The following is a 20,888-nucleotide window of genomic DNA, read 5'->3' as shown; positions in this document are numbered from 1 at the left end:
TGCAAGAATAACATAAAATTGATATAAAATCATTATGAAATAATAAAAACTAACCTTTTATAACATATTAGTAACATTTTATTTTAATTAAATTAATAAAACTCTGGGTGTGTTTGTTTGTCAGTTTACATTTTTGAATAGTAAAAATTTAAAATTGAACAATTATTCAATATGATATAAATAAATACTAGATGTGATTTTTTGAATATAAAATAGAATTATAGTATAATATATATATATATAAAGGTAATTACTTGATTTAATATTTTAAAAATAAATTTTAAATAATAAAAATATGTAATAAAACTAAAAAAAAAAAAAGAAAAAAAAACACCCTAAATAATAGACATCGTCAACTACTTTTCTTCTTCTTTGTCATTTTATTTTTTTTTTTAATTCTTTTAAGAAAAAATTAAAAATAGTGCTACTAAAACTCAACAATCAACATTGATCATATTACAAAAAGTTTATTCTCATTGTAAATAATTTAATCAATTCGGATCCTATTATTAAAAAACTAACAATATAAATACTGACGTAACATGACGAAATCTAAAGTAACATCTTATTTGAACCAATATGGCTCTACTTACGAAAACACATCCGTGTATAATTATAAACAACCTATCAAATACACGGCCGTGTTTCAAAACACACACCTGTGTTCTTAAACCTCTCACTTCTCGATAATGTTCAAACTTCTTCTATGGAATAACAATACCAACTGCAATTGGCATGATCTTCTTCGCCGTGAAGAACGGCCGGCCGGCCAGCAGATCATCTAAACTCACGTGGCAAAGTCGCCGGAGATCAGGTTGGCCTTATCACCCGTAGAAACGACTGCCCGCTGTTCACTAGGCTCCACGCAAAGTTCACCGGCTGATCGGCCGTCATCACGGTGATGCTTCCGAAGTTCACATATACATGGACGGACCTAGTAAGGGTTAGGGGCGGTTGACTCCAGCCCCAAAAATATATGCGTTTTTCAGTACTAAAAATAATTATATGACGTATTTTTATTAATTTGTCCCCCTTAATTTTTTATTTTATAGTGTAAAAAATAATAATAAAATTTTTGTTTTGTTGAATTACAATTTTAGCCTTTAAATTTTTTTTTTATTAAAAAATATTAAATTTTATGCTCCCTCCGTCTCATAAGAAGGATACCATTTTTTATTTTTACCGTCCCAAAACAAGGATATCATTAGTAATTGTACTACCTACCAACATAATTAATATCCTTACAACTTTCAAAATATTATACAAATGCCATTACTTTTATATTACATAATCTAATAAGAGTGTGTTTGTTTGTGGGTTTGGATTTTGAGTTGGGATTTGAATAGTAAAAATTTTGAATTTGAATAGTTGTATGATGTGATATAAATAGGTGTTGATGTGATGTTTTAAATGTAAAATTGATTTTTATTATAATATAAAAAAATAAAAAATAGATATTTGATTTGATATTTTGGGGGAAATGAGATGAATAGTAAAAGTCCACCAAAATCCTTCAAACAAACACACCCTAAGAGTATTTTTGTTTTTTTTACTATAAATTAATATAATAATATAATACTAATACTGAAAAATGTATGTGCAAAAAGTAAACGTCACCCCTTCGGTTAACTATAATTTTATTAAAATTTTCTCTAAAATATTTAATTTTTTCCAAATTCTTTTCTTGTTTTTTACGTGACTGTGTAAGAAGTAAAAAGAAAAACATTAGTCAATAAAAATAAAAAATAAAAAATCCATATTTTGCCCCCTTCCCCCGAAATTTTAGGCTGGTTCCATTATTGCACATATACAACGGAATTCGCTGCCTCCGAGTTCAGTCAATCGTGTCTTCTTTTTCCATAGGTTCAATCTGACAGTGGTCATTTTCATTCTCCGGCAAGGTCAGCTGCTCGAACGCGTTGAGGATAATGGCCGACGCCGGCTGCCGCCGTCTCGCGGAGCACAAATTTGGGATGTCTCTCAGGTGAATAGGGTCCCTTCCATGCATGGAAATCTATTTGCGCCCACCAATATCGAATAGAGAAATTGCAAAAAAATTTCGCCAAATTGATTCTTCATCCAAAATTTGAAAAATAGGGCATAGACAGAATTTGATCAATTAAATACATATTAACTTTTTTTTTGTAAACCTCCAATTCCGAGAAGCAGAAGAAGTCTGAACTGAGAGGTTTCAGAACACGGCTGTGCGTGTTTTGGCGTTGCGAACTTTTCATATACAACTGTGTTTTGCTCAAATAAGATATTACGGTTATATTATGTTATGCCATGTTAGCATTTACAATTAACTTTTAAACGATCATATCAAAATTGATTAATTTTTTTTTTTTTTTTTTTTTTTTTTTTTTGTAATGAGACTAAGAAGTGCTTATTCAATCAAAACCCTTAAAATTTAAGTTTAAATTTTTAAAAGTTTTTAAGTATTTAGGTAAATTCTTTTAAAACTTTAAAATTTTTAACCAATCAAGTTAAAATTTTATATGAGCAGTGTTGTTGGTATTTTAAATATTTCTAGCATTATATTTTAATAAAATATATAGAATATGAATATCATTTTGTAAATAATAAAATTTTATATAACCCAAATAAATAAAAATATATTTATTTATTTATAATTAACTTAAAACTAATTTTTATAAAAAATAAAGAATTTTAAATATAGAAAAAATATTTATTTACATAGGAGAGACATAAAAATAATAAAGAGATTTAAAATTTTAATTAAATTAATTTATATTTAGTAAAATATTTAAAATATATAAATTTACTAAAAATAAAAATGAATCATCTTTCGTACAAAACAGAAGAGCAGCGAGATGGAGTGAGTATATCTATTGTCAACATTTAAATACACGTGATCACACTTAAAACATGTCTATATTTCAAACACAATTCAAATGAATATTTAACCACACACAACAACAAAAACTTCTAAAGATTTTCCATTGTACATTTTCCTTCTTCATTTTTCTAAGCAAATTAAAGGATCATCCATAAAGTGTAGTAGGCAATCTTGGCTTGAGCACAACCTCAAGAGGAGTAGCTTTCATGTTCGTCGAACCGAAGCTCCCCCTCATATCGACACATTCATCAGACAACGTCTCGATATCAAACCCTTGCAACAAACTAGCGATCGTTAGCTCCACCACCTGAAGGGAGAAAGAAATCCCGGGGCAAACCCTCCGCCCGCCCCCGAACGGAACCAATTCAAAATTAACACCGCCTTTAAAATCAATCTCTTTGTGGTCGGTGAGAAATCTTTCGGGCTCGAATTTTAGTGGATCGGACCAAATTCTAGGATCCCGATGGAGTTTCCACGCGTTGATCATCAGGCGTGTGCCTGCCGGGATGTGGTAGCCTGCGACTGTGCAATTGGCCACGGACTCCCGAGGGGGCAATATGGGGGCCGGTGGGTATAGTCGCAAAGTTTCTTTGATGATGGCCCGAATGTAGACTAGATTAGATAGGTCTGATGATTGTACTCGCCTGGCCCGGCCCACATGTGTGTCGAGTTCTTCTAGAGCCTTTGTGAGGACGTCGCGGTTGTTGAGTAGCAAGCATAGAGTCCATGTGAGTGTCGCCGAGATTGTATATGTTCCTCCTAGCATGAGTACCTTCAAAATTTATGAACATTGTTAATATCTCAAGAATTGCTATATGTTTGTAGTAAAAACACTATGATTGTTTTCGTTTTCGCTTACAATTTGAAATAAGCGTTTGATTTAATGTTTGAGAATTGCATAGTATATTAGTAGATGGCCATAATATAGACTTTAGAATAGAGCTTTGGAGCCCTTTGAGTTAGGAAAAGCTAAGCATTAGTTTATAGTAGAGACAAAATAGCACTTGTAAGATCTGCGGAATGACCGTTTCATTTAAAAAGTCAAACTGTTAAGAAAATAATCATTTAATTTGATACAATGTCTTCAATGTCAAAATTTAGTTATTTATATCCGAGGAAATTAACCTACAATTAACATGTCAATTTTTGTAAAACAATTTCAACAGTTTATAATTAATTGTGCACGTCACTTATTATTGATTATTACTGATCTTATCAAATTGAGCACCTAACGTCCAAGTTTTGGAAATATTTGACTAGTCGACAAAGCAAGTAAGCTCAAATTCAAAATATTTGAATTAATAAAATACTATCATATTTGAATGTGTAACCACAAAATATTTAAAAAATAGAATATTTGACCAAGCGAACACACATATATATATATATATATATCTGAATAATAAAATCATTAATGAACCATCATATTTGAATTCCTAAACACAGAAATATTTAAAAATTATAATATTTGACTAAGCTAACTCACATGGATCCAAAAGGTTACGTTGACGATTTTAATCAGCAAATATAAAACAAAAGCACATTACATGATTTAATTTAAAATAAATCCTCTGTCCTGGCAATTATGTCTGTTTAATCACGGTAATTTAAAAAAATATAATTAATAAATAATTAAAAATATATTAATGAAAAATAATTATTCTATAATAAAAAAATAAATTAAAATTAAAAATTTATAAAAAAATTAAAATGAAATTTAAAATATATAATTCTTTTTCCAACTAAGAAAAATAACACTCTAAATAGAACGTAGGAAGTAATATGCATATTCTGTTAAATAAAATTATATATTGTCGATTTCAAATTGAATATATATATATATATATTTTTGTATATTGAATCAAATTTTTAATAGTAAAAAATTGAATAAATACGAAAATAAATAAATAAATAAATAAATAAAAATACCTGGCAAGTTGCTTTATTTATTGTATCAGCATCATAGCCTTCAAAGGCACGTGCAACCTTCTCCGCCGAACCGATCATCTCTCCCATGAAGCTTCCAGATTCTTCCAGGCGGTTCCGCTTCTTGTGCTCATCCAACCACGCCTGAAGCACGCCATCAAGCTCTCCCCCAGTCCGTTCAAATTCCTTCGTATTCTCAAACCACTTCAGGAACGGAAGCACGTCGGCCATGGTGAGAACGTCCATCATCCTGAAGAATTCCTTGATCGCCTTCCGCCACTTGTCTCCTTCCACGACCTCCTTATCGCTCCCCACATCCCCCGCGACGATCCTCGCCATCAAATTCAGAGTCAAATCCCCAAAATATTTCTTCATCTCCGCTTTCCCCTCGGAATTCAGAGATCTCATCATCGATTTGAGCTCGTGCTCCAACAGATCGTTCCCCAGCTGCGCAACCTTGTGATTGGACAGCAGGTTCAGCACGGAGATTTTGCGCAGCTCTCGCCAGTAGGCGCCGTAGCCGCTGAATCCGAACATGGCGAAGTTGTAGCTCATGTGCTGAATAGCAGAGGTTTTGGGGCGGTTGCCGAAGACGACGTCGTTTGTGGTTAAGCATTCCTTGGCGGCTTCCCAGGAGCTGATTATTAGGCCGCGCTTTGCGCCGAGCCGGATGGTGAAAACGGCGCCGTATTTGTCGGCCATGTCGGAGAGGACTGCGTGGGGCAGTTCCGGGCCGGAAAGTAGGCTCAGGTGGCCGATTAATGGCCGGCCTCCGGCGGCTTCCGGCGGAAGATTCTTCTCCCTGTGTTTAGTCAAAGTCGTGTAGAGTAGTACGATTGCTATGCAAAAAATTGCAGTAAAGCCGTAGCTGGAAAGGAGGCCAATCTCCATAGGCATGGCCATATCCATAAAATTAAAGGAGTATGTAATTGGATATGGTGGAAGAGAGAGCAGAGGCGGTTTAAAATACTATGAGAAATTGGTAAATGGGACTGCGTCAATTGATGATGACGATGGTGATGGTGGAGCAGCTTCATTTGGTGGGTATCTTAGGATGTGTTTGGTAAGACATTACTTATAGAATGGCTGCTTCTTTTGTTTCATTTGAAGATATTTTTATTTATACTGTTTTTACAAAATTAATTTGTTTCAGACACTACTTTTAGATGTCATATAATTAATAAATTATTAAAAAATATATTAATGAAATAACTATAATTTAATAAAAATACTTCTAAATTAAAATTAAAATGACTGAATAATTTAATTAAAATAAAAAAATTTTAAAGTTTAAATTTTAAAATATCATTAAAATATATAATTACATTGAAAATGACAAATAACAAATTATATTGAAAGAAACAAAATAGAAATAATAGAGAAGAAAGTACTTTATACTTAAATAATATTTGATTAAATATATTAAAAATATATATATTTTTTAAAAATAAAATTAGAATTTTAAATAATAAATTTTTAGAAAATTAAAATAAACACATCTTTTCTAATAACAGAATTTTCATTTAAATATTTATTTATAATAAAAATAAATATTAAATGGATATTTAGAAGATTAATATTCTAGATGTAAGTACTGCAATCAAATTGCTAATAAAAATATATAAATAATTCCAGAAAAGTATGATCGCAAATACTAAAAAATTTCTTATCAGATAAATATATATATATTAAAAATGATATGAAAGAGCACAAACATCCACAACCTTAATTAGATGAGAATGAAAATACTAAAGATATCGTTTAAAAGGGATTATTTGTTACTCCCTCCATCCAGATACCATGTCCACACTGTCTGTCCACATGATAGTCATTTTTTTTTTTTTAAATAATTATATACTTTAATCTCATTTTAAATTTTTAAATTTTATTTTTTTTATTTTAATTAAACTACTTGGTTATCTTAATTTTAATTTATAATTATTTATATTATAAGATAATTATTATCATTACTACATTCTTAATTATCTACTAATTACGTCTCTCGTAAAATACCATGTCTACAGTGTAACAAACATGAAATCTGGGACGGAGGAAGTATTTTTTATTTGAGATTGATTTTTTAATATTATTTTTAATTTAAATACAATTTTGATGCTGCTATTTATAAAATGGTATATATGTTTTTATTATGAACTATATAAATTAAATAAAATAACTTTAATTTATGAAAAAAAATAAATAATCAAACAAACATACAAACAAACCCAAATTCCTGAAAAGGGAACGTTTGAGGCGGGGACAGAATATAGTAATAATGGCCCCGGCTGTTTTTCTTGACTCTTTCCACCACGCTTAAAAAGTTGTCATTATTTACTATGCATTAGATATGGAAATATCATCAAATCTATATTTTATCTTAAGTCACTAGCTAAACATAAATATAATTGCTTTTTAGATTCAATTTATATTTCAATTTTTATTTACATAATATTTTTATTTAATATTTTGTAAAAAATTATGTACTTTTTTATTTTTTATTTTTACTTAAAAATTATAAAAGAACAAATTTTCATATTTTTGTTTTTTTTTTTATATCATTTTATATTGTTTTGTTTTTATATCATTTTATAAATATATATTTAATAATGTTGAGTTGTTGTTGAATAGCACAAGGGTTATTAAAAGATGCATTTTTAATATTTTTAACATGGAAAAATCTGTACACCAATAATTTTTAATTCAATAAATAGGAAATTATGGGTTTTCTTTATATAATATTAGAATCCACAATCGCTAATAATATGTAAAGAAATTATACTTACTAAAAAAAATTGAAGTACCATTTTATCAGCCAGTCATAAGTGTATGATTCCTACAACCAAACAACTTAATTTTTCATAATAAGTATATCATATTGTCTACTTTAAATGATCAACTTATGAATATTGATTTTCTTCTGTGCTTTTCCCAAAAATTTCATATATATATATATATATACATATTTTAAAGTGAGATTTGAATTTATATATCCCCCCAATATATGTAAATATATATATACATACATATATATAGGCCTAAATATTTTGAGTAAAGTTAAAATTATTATAATATGATAGAGAAATTGAACATAAGTTCAAATTAACCCTCACAAAAAATATCAAGATATATACATATTGATTTGTTGAGCTTAGTTTATAATTATTAGGTTCGAACAGATATTTACTTAGAATGCATTCGTCAAGTACCGATTGCATATTCTCACGGTGTATATATACATATACATAAATGTTGTTCCATGTGGTGGGTATACTTATAACTTCCACTAGAAAAAATTTGATTAGATTAACATAGTACTAATTGTTGTTGTGCATACGCTACTCTTTTTTTGCAAAAATATTTTTTATTTATTTTTGGTTGAAAATTCAGTAACATATTCCCTCATAATTTAAAAATTACACAATTCACTTTTGTATTTTAAAAAATATTACACAAAATTTTCTAAAAATTGTACGAGATTTTTTTATATTTTTAAAATATTGCATAAAATTTCAAAAGAAAATAAAAATTTGTAGAATATTAAAAATTACAAGGGAAACTATTGCAATTTCTAAATTAAGGGAGAATGATAGATACTTTCAGACCACAAGTGAGTCATAAGTAATTTCGCTTGAATTTTCAATTTTTCGTTGTATTGGATATATATACCCCACATTAGTAAAGATGTTGAGACGCTCTTTCTTAATAAAAGTGAATGATTGTTTTACTTAATACCAATTGATTTTAAATTGGAACCTTGAATCCTTTTCTTTACGTTGTATCAAAGTCATAGTGTCCGTATTAGATATTGATCATTTTTAGAATTTTGAAATGATATCATTAACACCAAGTGATTTAAGTTGGAACTCTAAATTCTTTATTAAGACACTTTCACTTAATGTTTATTTAAATTTATTCTTTTTTTTCTCAGTAAAATTTTTTTCATCTGTCCGTCTCCAAGGATCACATTTATCTTTTGCATTAATAACATTAAAAATATTTTTATATTTATAAGTTTTTGTACAAATGTCCTTCTATTAATATTATAAGATACTAATAGAAGTATTTATATAATTTTTTCTAAATTTGCACAATATTTTGATATAATAATTAATATTCAAAAATCATTGTGTAAAAAGTAAATGAGACCTTAGAACTGGACATAGTAGTATTATTTTTTCTTTACTCTACAAAGTAAATATTTTTTTTTTATCTTTTTCTTTTTAATTGATCAAATGAACATTCAATTGGATACTAATAGAGTATAAAACAAATACAAGCACAGCCGAATATCCAGCTGATCGAAAGCTGCACTTTTGGTGGCGTATAATAATTGTGTAAGGCACAGACTACATACATTTTGCATGATTTTAGATCATAACTGTTGAATGCTAATTAATACTATAAAACCAAAATTTTTCTGAACTTGAATTCTGAAACAACCACCAAAATAAAATAGATCTCAAGCATTAGATTTTTTTTTTTTTGTTTTAATTAATAATCATAGTCAACAAAGCAAATTTATTCCGATTTTACAATAATGGCAGTCGAAGATATGTATTTTCTTGGTGGATGTATTATTTTCCTGATCTTGTTTGTTGTGTTCTATACATTATGGATGAAAACTACACATTCGATCAATGTTTCTGATAATGACTGCATAAAGAAATCTGTCGTGGACGATGACGTTCAGCCGGAGCTCCATGGCCACGCCGACGTTATAATTGTTGGCGCCGGAGTTGCTGGGTCGGCGCTGGCCTATGCTCTTGGCAAGGTAATTTTTTTTTTTTTTCAGAAAATTTCCTCTTAAAATTCATCTTTGTTATGTTATTGCTGTGAAGTTGGTGGCAAAAATACGATAAATCTTTGTAATTCGAAAGTAATATAAAAGATTAAGGAGACATAATTTACATGGTTCAAGATAAATTCCACAATTAGAGGGTCCGTAACAAAAAAATAAAAATTAAAAATTAAAATGAATCTGACCAAAATCAAACTAATCCTTCAAAGCCAATAGGTTGCAATCAAGATTCGGGTGTGTTTCTTTTGCACCAAACATTCAAATTTTACTATTTAAACTTTGCATTTTTTGAAAAAAATATATTTTCTTCTCTTACAAAATATTCCATCAAATATTATTTTAATATCAAACCAAAATCAATTTTTTTCAAAAATTAAAAGAAACTTTAGTGTCTCTATATTCTTGCACGGGCGTGCGAGTGTCCAGTGGCCTCAATATTTTTTTCTTTAAAAAAAAAAATTCTAATTGATCTTTAGGTTTAATCTTTAGCTTACTGAATTTGGGTTCAATTTCAAATTACAAAACACAAGTTATAACATTTGCAAAAAGATGTGAGGCTCGATATGCATGGTGATGCGGTTCGACACATGATAAAATCATTTGTATAGATTTTTTTTTTTTCTATCCATAGATACTTGATGCGCAACTAAATGCAGGATGGGCGACAAGTTCATGTGATCGAAAGGGACTTAAAAGAGCCGGACCGTATCGTGGGCGAAGTTTTACAACCCGGCGGGTTCTTGAAATTGATGGACTTGGGCCTTGAAGGTATGAAAATACATAATAGAATTTCATTGATGATTGATAATGCACGAAATAGATCGATGATTATTATATTGTGCATCAATTACAGATTGTATAAGAGATATTGATGCTCAACAACTTCTTGGTTATGTTCTTTACAAGGATGGTGAAAGTATTATGCTGCCTTATCCCTTAGAGACAAAAGGGATGTGCTTTCACAATGGCAGGTTTGTACACAGGATGAGACAAAAGGCAAGAACCATTCCCAAGTGAGTATTTAGAGTATGTTTTGTTTGGGGAATATACACTTCCTCCGTCCTATAAAATCATCACTATTTATTTTTTACGTCATTGTACTTAACATAAACAAATATCCTTATATTTGTATAATTTACTTCACAAATGTCATTATATTTGTATTATAAGAGACTAATATATATTTTTATCAGTTTTTCTTTATTTGTACTACACGTATTGATATAATAATTAATATTCAAATATCAACACACAAAGTTCATAATACTTTTCTTATGGATTTCAAATATTTTGAATGGTAAATATGCATTGCATATGATATTTAAAATAAAAAATAGACTTAATAGGAAAAATATATTTTTGCGTAACAGTAATGTTTTGTGACGGATCAGTGTTCGACTTCAGCAAGGGTCGGTAGCTTCGCTGATCGAAGAAAAGGGAGTGATTAAGGGAGTTCGATACAAAACTAAAAATAGTCAAGCCATAGCTTCTGCTTATGCTCCGCTCACTATTGTTTGCGATGGTAGCTCTTCGAACTTACGACGCGCTCTATGTACTCCTAAGGTAGATACTCTTTCTGTCCGAACTAATTATGTCACTTTGGTCGAAGACGGAAATTAAAAAATAATAAAATTTTAATATAAAAATAGAGTAGATAAAAAGTAAAGTGAGAATATTATAAAAAAATTTATTAAATAATTGATAAAAAAAGTGACATGTTAAATAGAAAAAATTCTAAAGATTCTGTTAAGACCGGGGTTCCAACTTAAAAGGTAGGGGAATCCCAACATTACATCCAATGTGGGATACTTAACACTCTTCCTCGAGATGATAATCTCGAAAATCTATGTTAAGATGGGGATCTGGGGTTCTAACTTAAAACTAATTGGCCATAAGTGGAGTAGCCTTTCACCCCTTACAAGGGTAGGCGAATCCCAACATTACATCCAATATGAAATACTTAACATAATTGATTGGACATAAATTTAAAAGACATAAAAAGAAAAAATGGCACAATTATAATGGATGGGATAGTATATATATACACGCGCGGATGTGGTATTGATTTGACTCAATCAACGTGTGTGTATATATATATATATATAGCAAAAAAGTATACAATATATATTTTTACATAACACAATATATATTGTGTATAATATATGCTGTATACCTATGGACTCAATCAACATAAGATTTGCGGCCTATCCTATATATATATATATTAACCATATTGTAATAACAAAATAGTTCATTCATATGTTTTCGATATCTCTCTAGTCTCATGCTTTTCTACAATGTAGGTGGACATTCCCTCTTGCATGGTCTGTTTGATCTTGCAAGATTGCGAATTGCCATATCCTAACTACAGCCATGTAGTACTTGCACCCGATCATTCACTACTATTTTATCGCATCAGCACCACAGAAATTCGCTTCATGATCGATATCCCGAGGAAGAAGCTGCCATGCATTTCCAATTACTTGAAAACTGTCGTCGCTTTTAAGGTATGTACTTAGCAAATATTAATCAACTTAATTTTCACGATAGCTTCGACTATTTTCATGATTTTGTCATTAACACATCACCAAAATGCTTTGGACTAGATTCCTCCCATTCTTTACGGCGCATTCATAGCTGCAATCGATGAAGGAAAAAGAAGGATGACGCCGAACAAATGCATGCCAGGAAACCCTAATTGCACTCCCGGCGCAGTTCTAATTGGCGATGCGCTGAATATGCGGCATCCTATATTAGGTGGCGGAATGACCGTAGCCCTATTCGACGTAGTTCTCCTTCGCGATCTTCTTACACGCGTACGAGACCTACACGACACAAATGATCTATCCACGCATATCAAATCATTCTATGCTCTAAGAAAGGTATGTTATTGATCAAATTTTGTTGTGAAATTGAAAATATGGGCAAATTCATCACTGGATTTTAGTTAAATACATTAAACTTATGTAATTTAAAATATTATTCAACAAAAATTTTACATAGAAGATTAGTATTATAATATATCACACGATCAAAAAAAATAATATGAGACTTCAGATAATTTTGTTGTCAATTCAATTTAAATTGACTTACATTTAAGGCGAATGATGGATTATAAAAATATTTGAAAAAGTAAAATATGTATAAGATTTAAATTTTAGTTTATATTTGTAATTAGGCCGACTCGCATGAGTTACTTGAATCCACACTCAAAACCTCAAAATTTTTTACTCTTTTAAGATCCATTTAAAAAATATATAAATATTTATATAAAAAATAAAACTTATAAATATATGTATAAAATATCAAAATATATGTACTAAAATTTGTTTTTTTGTATTTAAATATGAGTTTTTCTATTTAAATGTATTTTAATACGATACTTTATAAAATAAAATAGTATATTTTTATTAATAATGATATCAAAAAAACTAAAAATAAATAATTAAAAATATTAATTATATATTAAAATATATAATACCTTTTTCTTTTTTTTGTAATCCCGAATCCATCAAAATTCAAGAACGATCCTATATAAGCATACAGCAAAACACTAACCCTATTACTTTATTCACCAAGAATGTATCAATCAATTGTTCTTGAACTGTGCAGCCATTTGCATTCACAATAAATGTGTTTGCTGGAGGAATACACACAATTGTCGACTCATCCAAAGTCGCCCCCGGATCGAATGAACACGATGACGACGTCAAGGAGGCGTTGCAACAAATATGCTTCAAGTATTTAAGCCTGGGAGGGATTTTCTCCAGCAGCACCATCGCCGTTGTTTGCGGCCTCTTCTCGCATCCATTAATGGTCTTCTTCCATATATCGGGTTTGGCCGTCTATGGACTTATTCACATTTTTCTTCCATTTCCATCCCCAAGAAGGCTGTGGTTGGGAGCTAGGCTCTTATGGGTGGGTATATTATAACTATGTTTACATAGATATTTTTCTTTTTTTAAAAAAAGACACTATTTATTAACGGTAATTTTTCAAAAAGGATATTATATAAAATATTATCTTCGTCTGGTTCTAAAGATTTTATTTATTTTTTGCATGTTGATATTTCAATATTAAAAAAAAAAAAATTGCAAAAATATTTTCATTTGTGTTATTTGTAAAAAAAAAAAAATTATACAAATATAAAAATATTTTTAATATTAAAAGCTGACGAAATGAGTAATTTTTATTATTATTTATAAATTTTTTCATAATTTTAAACCTTCCGTCTAAAGGGAGCTTATACTTCTCATTTTATTGCACTTTCTATGAACTTTTATGTTCTTTATAATTTTGTTAAGAATTAAATAATTGTTTGAGATATATATTTGTTTGGTAGAATTTTCTACTTAGTCCTCCATCTTTTGAAGCTTAATTGATTTCACCACATAGATTTTATATTTGACAATTTTACTTTCAAAGTAAATTGTCAAAGGCAATAATTAATTTTATCTTAATTTTTATTGTCGACGATTAGTAATATATTTATTTATTTATTGTTTATTTTATTTTTTATTTCTATTTATATGTTGAGTATAATGGTGCAGGGTGGCTGCATGCTTCTTTTTCCAGTCGTGAAGGCTGAGGGTATCACAGTGAAATTGTTGTTCCTTTATATTATTCCAGAGTTTCTTAGAGGTCATATTGTTAAGTTTCTTTCATTATGATTTTTATGTTTTTTTTCTCAACTACATTCATACACACACCGGGATCGAACCCGGGTCATAAGTATATAACATTATGATCTTTTTACAATTCATAAGCATATACTAACATTATGATCTTTCAGAAAAGAAAAATTCACGAGTCTTGCTTACACGTGAAATAAAAACTATTAAGGGGTTAATATATATTATCTCCGTGACTGCGTTCATCGATAAATTTTTTAGTGAATTTTGCGCGCGAATTAAAGTAAATTAAAGGTGTGTTTGTTCGAGGGTTTGGATTTTAAATTGAGATTTGAATAGTAAAAAATTTTGAATTTGAATAGTTATATGATGTGATATAAATAGGTGTTGATGTGATGTTGTGAATGTAAAATTAATTTTTAGGATAATATAAAAAAAAATAAAAAATAGCTGTTTGATTTAATATTTTTTAGGAAAAAAAAAAAGAAAAAAAAAAAAGAGGAATAGTGTATTTGGAGAAGAATCCCCAAACAAACACATATGTAGTGTGATAAAATAATGTAATGTCTAATTTGTCTTTGACATTAAAGTAAAAATAATGTAAAAAATAAGAAGTATGAATATTTTAGTAACTGGCCTAATAAGGACTATTTCTATCAAATTTTTATAACGTAGGATTAATTAATACATAATCTAGTTACGGTCAATTTTCTTATTAACATGATACGGATGATTTTTATTTTTTTTAAATAAAATTTAGTAAAAAGTATATATTGTTGTACTGTTTAAAATATTTTTAAAGAAATACCGAATGTAAATTTTTAGATAATAAAATTTTATTTAAAAATGTATCACCAGAAAATAAGCAATGACAATATAAGTTGAAAATGGGTGTGTTAGTTTAGTGAAATAGTTAAAAAAGATATTTTATATGTGAAGTATAAAAAATTATATAAATAATATAAAATGAATGAATGTGTATAATATATTAATTTTTGGAAAAAATACATTTTAAAAAAAATGTATAAGAACACACCCATTATATTAACCGAACATACCTAATATATATTCCACCAATAAAAAATTTAGAATTATAATTTAAATGAAGAAAAAAATAATGAGTGTATTTGTATAGTGTTTTAATTTGGTGTATATATATTTTTTTATATGAGGTAGGTTAATTGGATAGATAATATATAAAATAATATTCCCTCACCATTTTAAAAGTATATATTTATTTGGGTATATAGTTTAAGTAATAATAAATTTTAATTGTACCAAATAATTAAAAATAGTATAAAAATATTTTGCCCTTTTGTTTTTTATAAAAATAATAATTTGACGGTAAAATAGAAATATTTATAGAAAAATATGTCATAATTTTTTTTTAAAAAAAGTGAACAATTTAAAATAAAAATATATACTATGAGGTGACAAAGAGAATATTTTTTTATTAAATATTACTTTGCGAAAAATATAATTCATTGTGAGTGGACGGTGAGAATATTTTGTATTAAATATTACCTTGTTAAAAATATATATACTCCATTCGTTTTATTTCAATATACTATTTTATTATTATTTATCATATTATTGTTTAATCTATTACAAAATTATAAATAAATGAAAGAGGAAATATTATATATTGAGAATTAGAACTTTGATTAGATAAAATAAGAATAATAATAATAATAATCTTTTTATATTTTTTTTTAACAAATTTTGTTGCCCAGATTTCACGTCATATGTCTAAACTGCCCATTGTCTTTTGAAGTAATTACCATATCCGTTTTAGGTGGGACAGATTGCAACGGCTAGTTCCAGAATGGCCGCAAGTTCTTAAACATTTTGAACCTCTTTCAAAAAACCTAACTGCTCTCTCTATTTCTCTTTCTCTCTCGACACTCTATCCGCTCCAATTCTTACAAAATCGATTGTAAAGGATGGAGGACTGCCAATTAAGCTCAAGTAAATTGCCGTCAATGGAAGATCCAATTGAGTCCTCTAATGGAGAAGTTGAAGCTGTGAACGAACAATTTTACGAAGAAATTGAGGCACCCAAGTTCGTCGACTTCACCGCTCCGCACCATTATTGCCCCGATGATCGCTATTGGTTTTGTCTCCGCGTCGGTAAGGTGTTGAGTGTTTTTTCAATTTGATCTGTTTCGTCAATTAGTATTTCAAATTTCGAAGGCATGAGGGTATACCTGTTGAGGAAAGACACGCGCTGCTTTTCGAATAATTTGAATTACAGTTTATGAAATCCAGAGTGGATAAATATGTGTTGATTATTGAGATCTTGAAGTGCCATTTGTTAACAGATCTGACCTTTGTTTTTGATGAATTTGAATCATTCTTAATATTTATGTTGAAAGCATGATTATGTTAGCAAACTTCCCCCTTTAAGTTAGTTATGTTTCTTCATTTACCGCTAAACGCATGATTTCTAGATTTGCTGATATTAATTTTTGGTCACGTTTATGATGAACACTTTATACCCTATTGGTTTATCTTCAACAGTCATTTTATCGTTCTCAAAATCAGGAATTCCGAAATTTCAAAAACTAGAGGGTTGTTTGTATTTGTGTTTCAGGATGTGACCAGAAACACGAGGAAGAAATGGATTCAGAAACAATCTACAAGAATTTTGTTCTTCGGGTAAGTTTTGGCCTAAGAAATCTTCCATATATTGTAAATTAAGGAAAACAACTGAAAGCTTTCATGGTGCTAAAATTTGTTTACACAGGTCATGGCAGCTAGGAGTCCTAACATAAGGCTTCGAAAAGCACTTGATAGAAATGCTTCAAGGTTTAAGCAGTAAACCTGGCTTAAATAACATCAAGTTTCACGGCAGCCTTTAATTGCATTTATTTATGATTGTTTGGTCTTTGTTCTTCAGATCACCTTCCAAATGCCCACTTTCAGCTCCTCCCAAGCCTTCACGTCCCAAGCTATCAAATATGGCTATTATATCATCCATTTCTAAGAAGACAGATGATAGCCAAAAAGGGGTTGTTAGGTCTCTTTTGAGGCCCAAACCAACCACACCTATGCTTAAGACAAAACCAGTTGCTGCTAAGTATCTTACAACTCCGAGGAACAGAGCAACTGTGGCCAATCAAAGTTCATTTCGAAGTGTTCAGAATTCTAAACCAGGGGCTGTTGAAATGCCGAAAAGTAGAGCTGTTGCGAAGGCTCTACTGTTTCGCTCTCCAAGGAAGACCATCAAGGTGAAGACTTCAGTAGAACTTCGCACGCCAATCTCAAAATTGTGTGAAGGAATGAAAAGGCTTGATATTTCAAGTCAGAGGAAGCGTGCATTGGGCTATTCAAGTAAACCTCATACAAAGTTAAGAAGTCGTACGGATCAAGGAGAGCCTAATGGATCATTACTTCCTTCTCAACTTTCCACGAATCAAGAAGCTAAATCTGGAAGATCTGCTAAAGGTAAAGTGAAAGGAAAGTTGGAAAAACCCAAGAAATTGTTGGGAGATAGTTCCACAAATGGATCAAAGAAGAAAGAATCAAAAAACAGTAAACGGTTGTGTGAGAAAGTTGTGGAACAAGTTGCAACATCAACAAAAGATTCTGAATTGGCAGTAACAGATGTTGTCAAAAGGGAAGGAAATGAAAATTTGGGATTTCAAACTGAAGGACAGGAAATTAATGTCAATGGTGAGAATGGAAAAGGCAACTCAGAATGCTGCGGCGAACTCGCAAATAGTAATTCTCATGAAGAGCAAAAGAATGAGAATAAGTTTGTCGATTGGGATGACAAAGAAAATGCTGCAGAAGATACAACTAATTCTTCTGATCTGCAGAAACATGAGCACAAATTTATGGATGGTGAAGACAAAGAACATTCTGCAGCTTCCATTGAAAACAGGTGAAACAAATCTTCCTGCTTTTGAATATCCATTTCTTTAATCAATAGATTTGGTACTTACTATCACTTTCTCGATTGCAGCATGAACAACAAGAATACGACACCAAATGTAAAAAAATCATTTCCAATGCATGCTAAACACCTACAAGTAAAAGAAGAGGTACGATAAACACTAAGAATGTTCAAGATTCAAGGTTCTTCATAACATCCAGTTCTCTGATTGTGATTTATGCTGATATAGATTGCTGAATCCAAGAAAAAGAATTTGAAGGCTGTTACGATTGCATCTAGTCCAGTGTGCAAGCTTAAGAAACCAAAGCCCACAAGCCTGAAACCTTTTCGACTAAGAACTGATGTAAGTACATGTTTGATAGTCTAACTGGATAGATCGATATGTAGAGGGTCGATGAATATAACATTCTTCTACATTACAGGAGAGAGGAATTCTTAAAGAAGCCAACTTGGAGAGAAGAACAGATATTCCAATCCCTCAAAACGGAACTTCGCATTCGAATGCACCAAACACTAAGCTGCAGCAGAGTGAGAGGCGCGGTAGCATCCAGGTAAGCGCACACTTCTGAATTACAACCTTAAAACTTTTTCAATCATATGTGCATTGTAAAATTTTCAATCTTTGCAGAAAAAGAAAGTGAATGCAGACCAAAACCTCGTAGCCAAAGGAAGACTGCAAAAATCGGAAGCTACTCACGCAACACAGGAAGATAATAAACACAAGGAAGCCAAGCCAATGAGCTCACCTCTTGAAAGATTGGAGAAGTTTAGAAAAATGAAATCTCCTATTCAGAAATATTTGATCAGGCCTCAAGGGTGAGTAACATTCAGCTAGGATTGATTTTTTGGGATTAAAATGTCCATTGCTAACTAGTTCTCATCATTCATTCAGGTCTCCATCAGCCAAGAAAGAGATGAATTCTTTCCTTATTCCGGGTCAAAAACTTGATGTTATACATGAAGTTTCACCTGAAGTTTGGAAGGCTGTAAAACCAAGTGGGAATAATCCCCCAGTCGACGACTCTTCTTCGCGGTCATCGTCGTGTGGAAAACGATCTGTTACAGTTGGTAGAGAACCAAACTTCTTCCACAGCAAACATGCACCCAAGAGTTGCACCAAGTGCAGTAGGTAGCCATTGCTTGGATACAAACATTTTTTATTTTTTGGTTTGTTTGAGAGATTTTGTGTTCAATTATTTATTGAATTATATTTGTTTCCTTCTCCTGCCTGCTTAAATAGTTTGTATTTGAATTTCGACTTTTTCTCTAGTAAAATTGTTTGAATAGATATTTTTTTTCATGCGCCCAGACAGGCCCTGGAATAGCGAAATAGACTCCCCGGCCAGGCCTTATTATTTATTTATTTATATTATATATAAAATATTTATATATAAAAATTATGTGGTTTTAATGTATGCATACAAAACTATAACTTGTTGATTTGATCCATATACATCCAAATTGATATTTTGTATATAAAAATACTAGAATATTTATTTTATTTAATTATATATATTTTATTATAGATAAAAAATACTATGATTTACACATATTTAGAGGCTTTTATTTTTGTTTTAAAATTGTTTAGACAAAAGTAATATTAATATTATTTTACCTAAAAATGCTAGAAAAATTTATTTTATTTAATTATTTATATTTTATTATAGGTAAAAAAAATAGAATATATTATTTATATATATTTAGAAAACTTTTATTTTTATTTTAGTTTTTTCTGGTTAAAAAAGAAAATACATATTAAACAAAATTATTATTATTATTGATTTTTTTCATTAAAAAAATCTTAGAAAAAGTGTTTTTTTTTATTATTTATATTTTATTATAGATAAAAATATTATTTATATATATATTTAAGGGCCTGAATATTATTTATATATATAAATAAAATGTTATGTTAGTAACATTAAAATAATAATTGTATATAATATATTAATAATTTTTTTTGAAAATATTTTTATGGGATTTGTGGAAGAACAGTTCAAATTATTTCATCATATTCTTTTATCCACTAGTATAATATGTAGTCATATGTCAGGTTATTTTGAATGCTTGTAAGGCGATCTCCAATCTTTCACTCCATTTTTTCAGTTATTACAGAAGATAGATGATCTAACTTTCATATATATATAAATTACACCTTAATTTTAATTTATTTTTACATTAGATCCATACACATTAAAATTATATCACTTTTCAAACAGTAAAATTATATATCAATTTAAAAAATAAAATTATACATTATTTTTTTTAAAAAAAATAAAATAATATATTACTTTCCAAAAACTAAAATTATATCACTTTTAAAAAATAAAATTATACATTATTTTTCAAAAAATAATAAAATTACATACAATTTTTTAAAATATAAAATTATATATCATCTACTAAAAAATTAAAAGTATACAATACACCCAAAAATATAAAAAAAATACCATAAAAACTCCAAAAATGAAATAGCAGTGGATATCTTAAAAAATAGAGGAAAATTTGAGAGTGGATTGGAGTCTCTTCCCCTATTGTTTTTTAACAACCCACTGCATTTATATATATATATATATAAATAAAATAGAGTTAATCACGTCACCTTATATATATGAATAAAATATTATATCTAATTAAATAAATGGTTTAATCATTTCAATAATTTAACTATTTCTAAAGATTGCGCCGTTTTCTGTATCTGTTGTTTCATACGTACCAATAATTTATATCAGTATATATGATTATTCAATTATTAAATTAATTATTTATTCCTAT

At 29.3% G+C, this 20,888-nt stretch overlaps 3 protein-coding genes across 3 annotated transcripts; 2 read left to right on the top strand and 1 right to left on the bottom strand.

Annotated features, from left to right (window-relative positions):
- Positions 1-2,879: 2,879 nt before the first annotated feature.
- LOC127255487 (cytochrome P450 CYP82D47-like) lies at positions 2,880-5,806 on the bottom strand. Its single transcript, XM_051281020.1, has 2 exons — positions 4,790-5,806; positions 2,880-3,632 (listed from the first exon to the last, which is right to left on the bottom strand). Exons 1-2 carry the CDS (start codon positions 5,693-5,695, stop codon positions 3,006-3,008), a joined length of 1,533 nt encoding a protein of 510 aa, XP_051136977.1. The 5' UTR covers positions 5,696-5,806; the 3' UTR covers positions 2,880-3,005.
- Positions 5,807-8,855: 3,049 nt separating this feature from the next.
- Positions 8,856-14,380, top strand: LOC127254999 (squalene monooxygenase SE2-like). Its single transcript, XM_051280402.1, has 8 exons — positions 8,856-9,557; positions 10,241-10,352; positions 10,438-10,597; positions 10,976-11,147; positions 11,888-12,091; positions 12,191-12,466; positions 13,197-13,502; positions 14,135-14,380. Exons 1-8 carry the CDS (start codon positions 9,324-9,326, stop codon positions 14,252-14,254), a joined length of 1,584 nt encoding a protein of 527 aa, XP_051136359.1. The 5' UTR covers positions 8,856-9,323; the 3' UTR covers positions 14,255-14,380.
- Positions 14,381-16,105: 1,725 nt separating this feature from the next.
- LOC127254782 (uncharacterized) lies at positions 16,106-19,401 on the top strand. The gene is made up of 9 exons (XM_051280061.1): positions 16,106-16,345; positions 16,809-16,873; positions 16,962-17,023; positions 17,115-18,101; positions 18,183-18,261; positions 18,343-18,456; positions 18,536-18,664; positions 18,742-18,929; positions 19,006-19,401. Exons 1-9 carry the CDS (start codon positions 16,159-16,161, stop codon positions 19,244-19,246), a joined length of 2,052 nt encoding a protein of 683 aa, XP_051136018.1. The 5' UTR covers positions 16,106-16,158; the 3' UTR covers positions 19,247-19,401.
- Positions 19,402-20,888: the final 1,487 nt, after the last annotated feature.

This window comes from Andrographis paniculata, unplaced genomic scaffold, assembly GCF_009805555.1.
Source record: "Andrographis paniculata isolate CXL003 unplaced genomic scaffold, ASM980555v1 Contig12END, whole genome shotgun sequence".
Taxonomy (NCBI): Eukaryota; Viridiplantae; Streptophyta; class Magnoliopsida; order Lamiales; family Acanthaceae; genus Andrographis; species Andrographis paniculata.
Note: the sequence above shows the minus strand (reverse complement) of the source record. Positions and strands in the feature narration are given on the sequence as shown.

Excerpts from the sequence above, each read along its gene's own strand:
- LOC127255487 (XM_051281020.1), bottom strand. The coding sequence starts at position 5,695 with ATGGATATGGCCATGCCTATGGAGATTGGCCTCCTTTCCAGCTACGGC. Across the intron at positions 3,633-4,789 it reads TAAATAAAGCAACTTGCCAG|GTACTCATGCTAGGAGGAAC; the intron begins GTATTTTTATTT and ends TAAATTTTGAAG.
- LOC127254999 (XM_051280402.1), top strand. The coding sequence starts at position 9,324 with ATGGCAGTCGAAGATATGTATTTTCTTGGTGGATGTATTATTTTCCTG. Across the intron at positions 10,598-10,975 it reads AAGGCAAGAACCATTCCCAA|TGTTCGACTTCAGCAAGGGT; the intron begins GTGAGTATTTAG and ends GTGACGGATCAG. Across the intron at positions 12,092-12,190 it reads AAACTGTCGTCGCTTTTAAG|ATTCCTCCCATTCTTTACGG; the intron begins GTATGTACTTAG and ends GCTTTGGACTAG.
- LOC127254782 (XM_051280061.1), top strand. The coding sequence starts at position 16,159 with ATGGAGGACTGCCAATTAAGCTCAAGTAAATTGCCGTCAATGGAAGAT. Across the intron at positions 16,346-16,808 it reads TTGGTTTTGTCTCCGCGTCG|GATGTGACCAGAAACACGAG; the intron begins GTAAGGTGTTGA and ends TTTGTGTTTCAG. Across the intron at positions 18,102-18,182 it reads GCAGCTTCCATTGAAAACAG|CATGAACAACAAGAATACGA; the intron begins GTGAAACAAATC and ends TCTCGATTGCAG.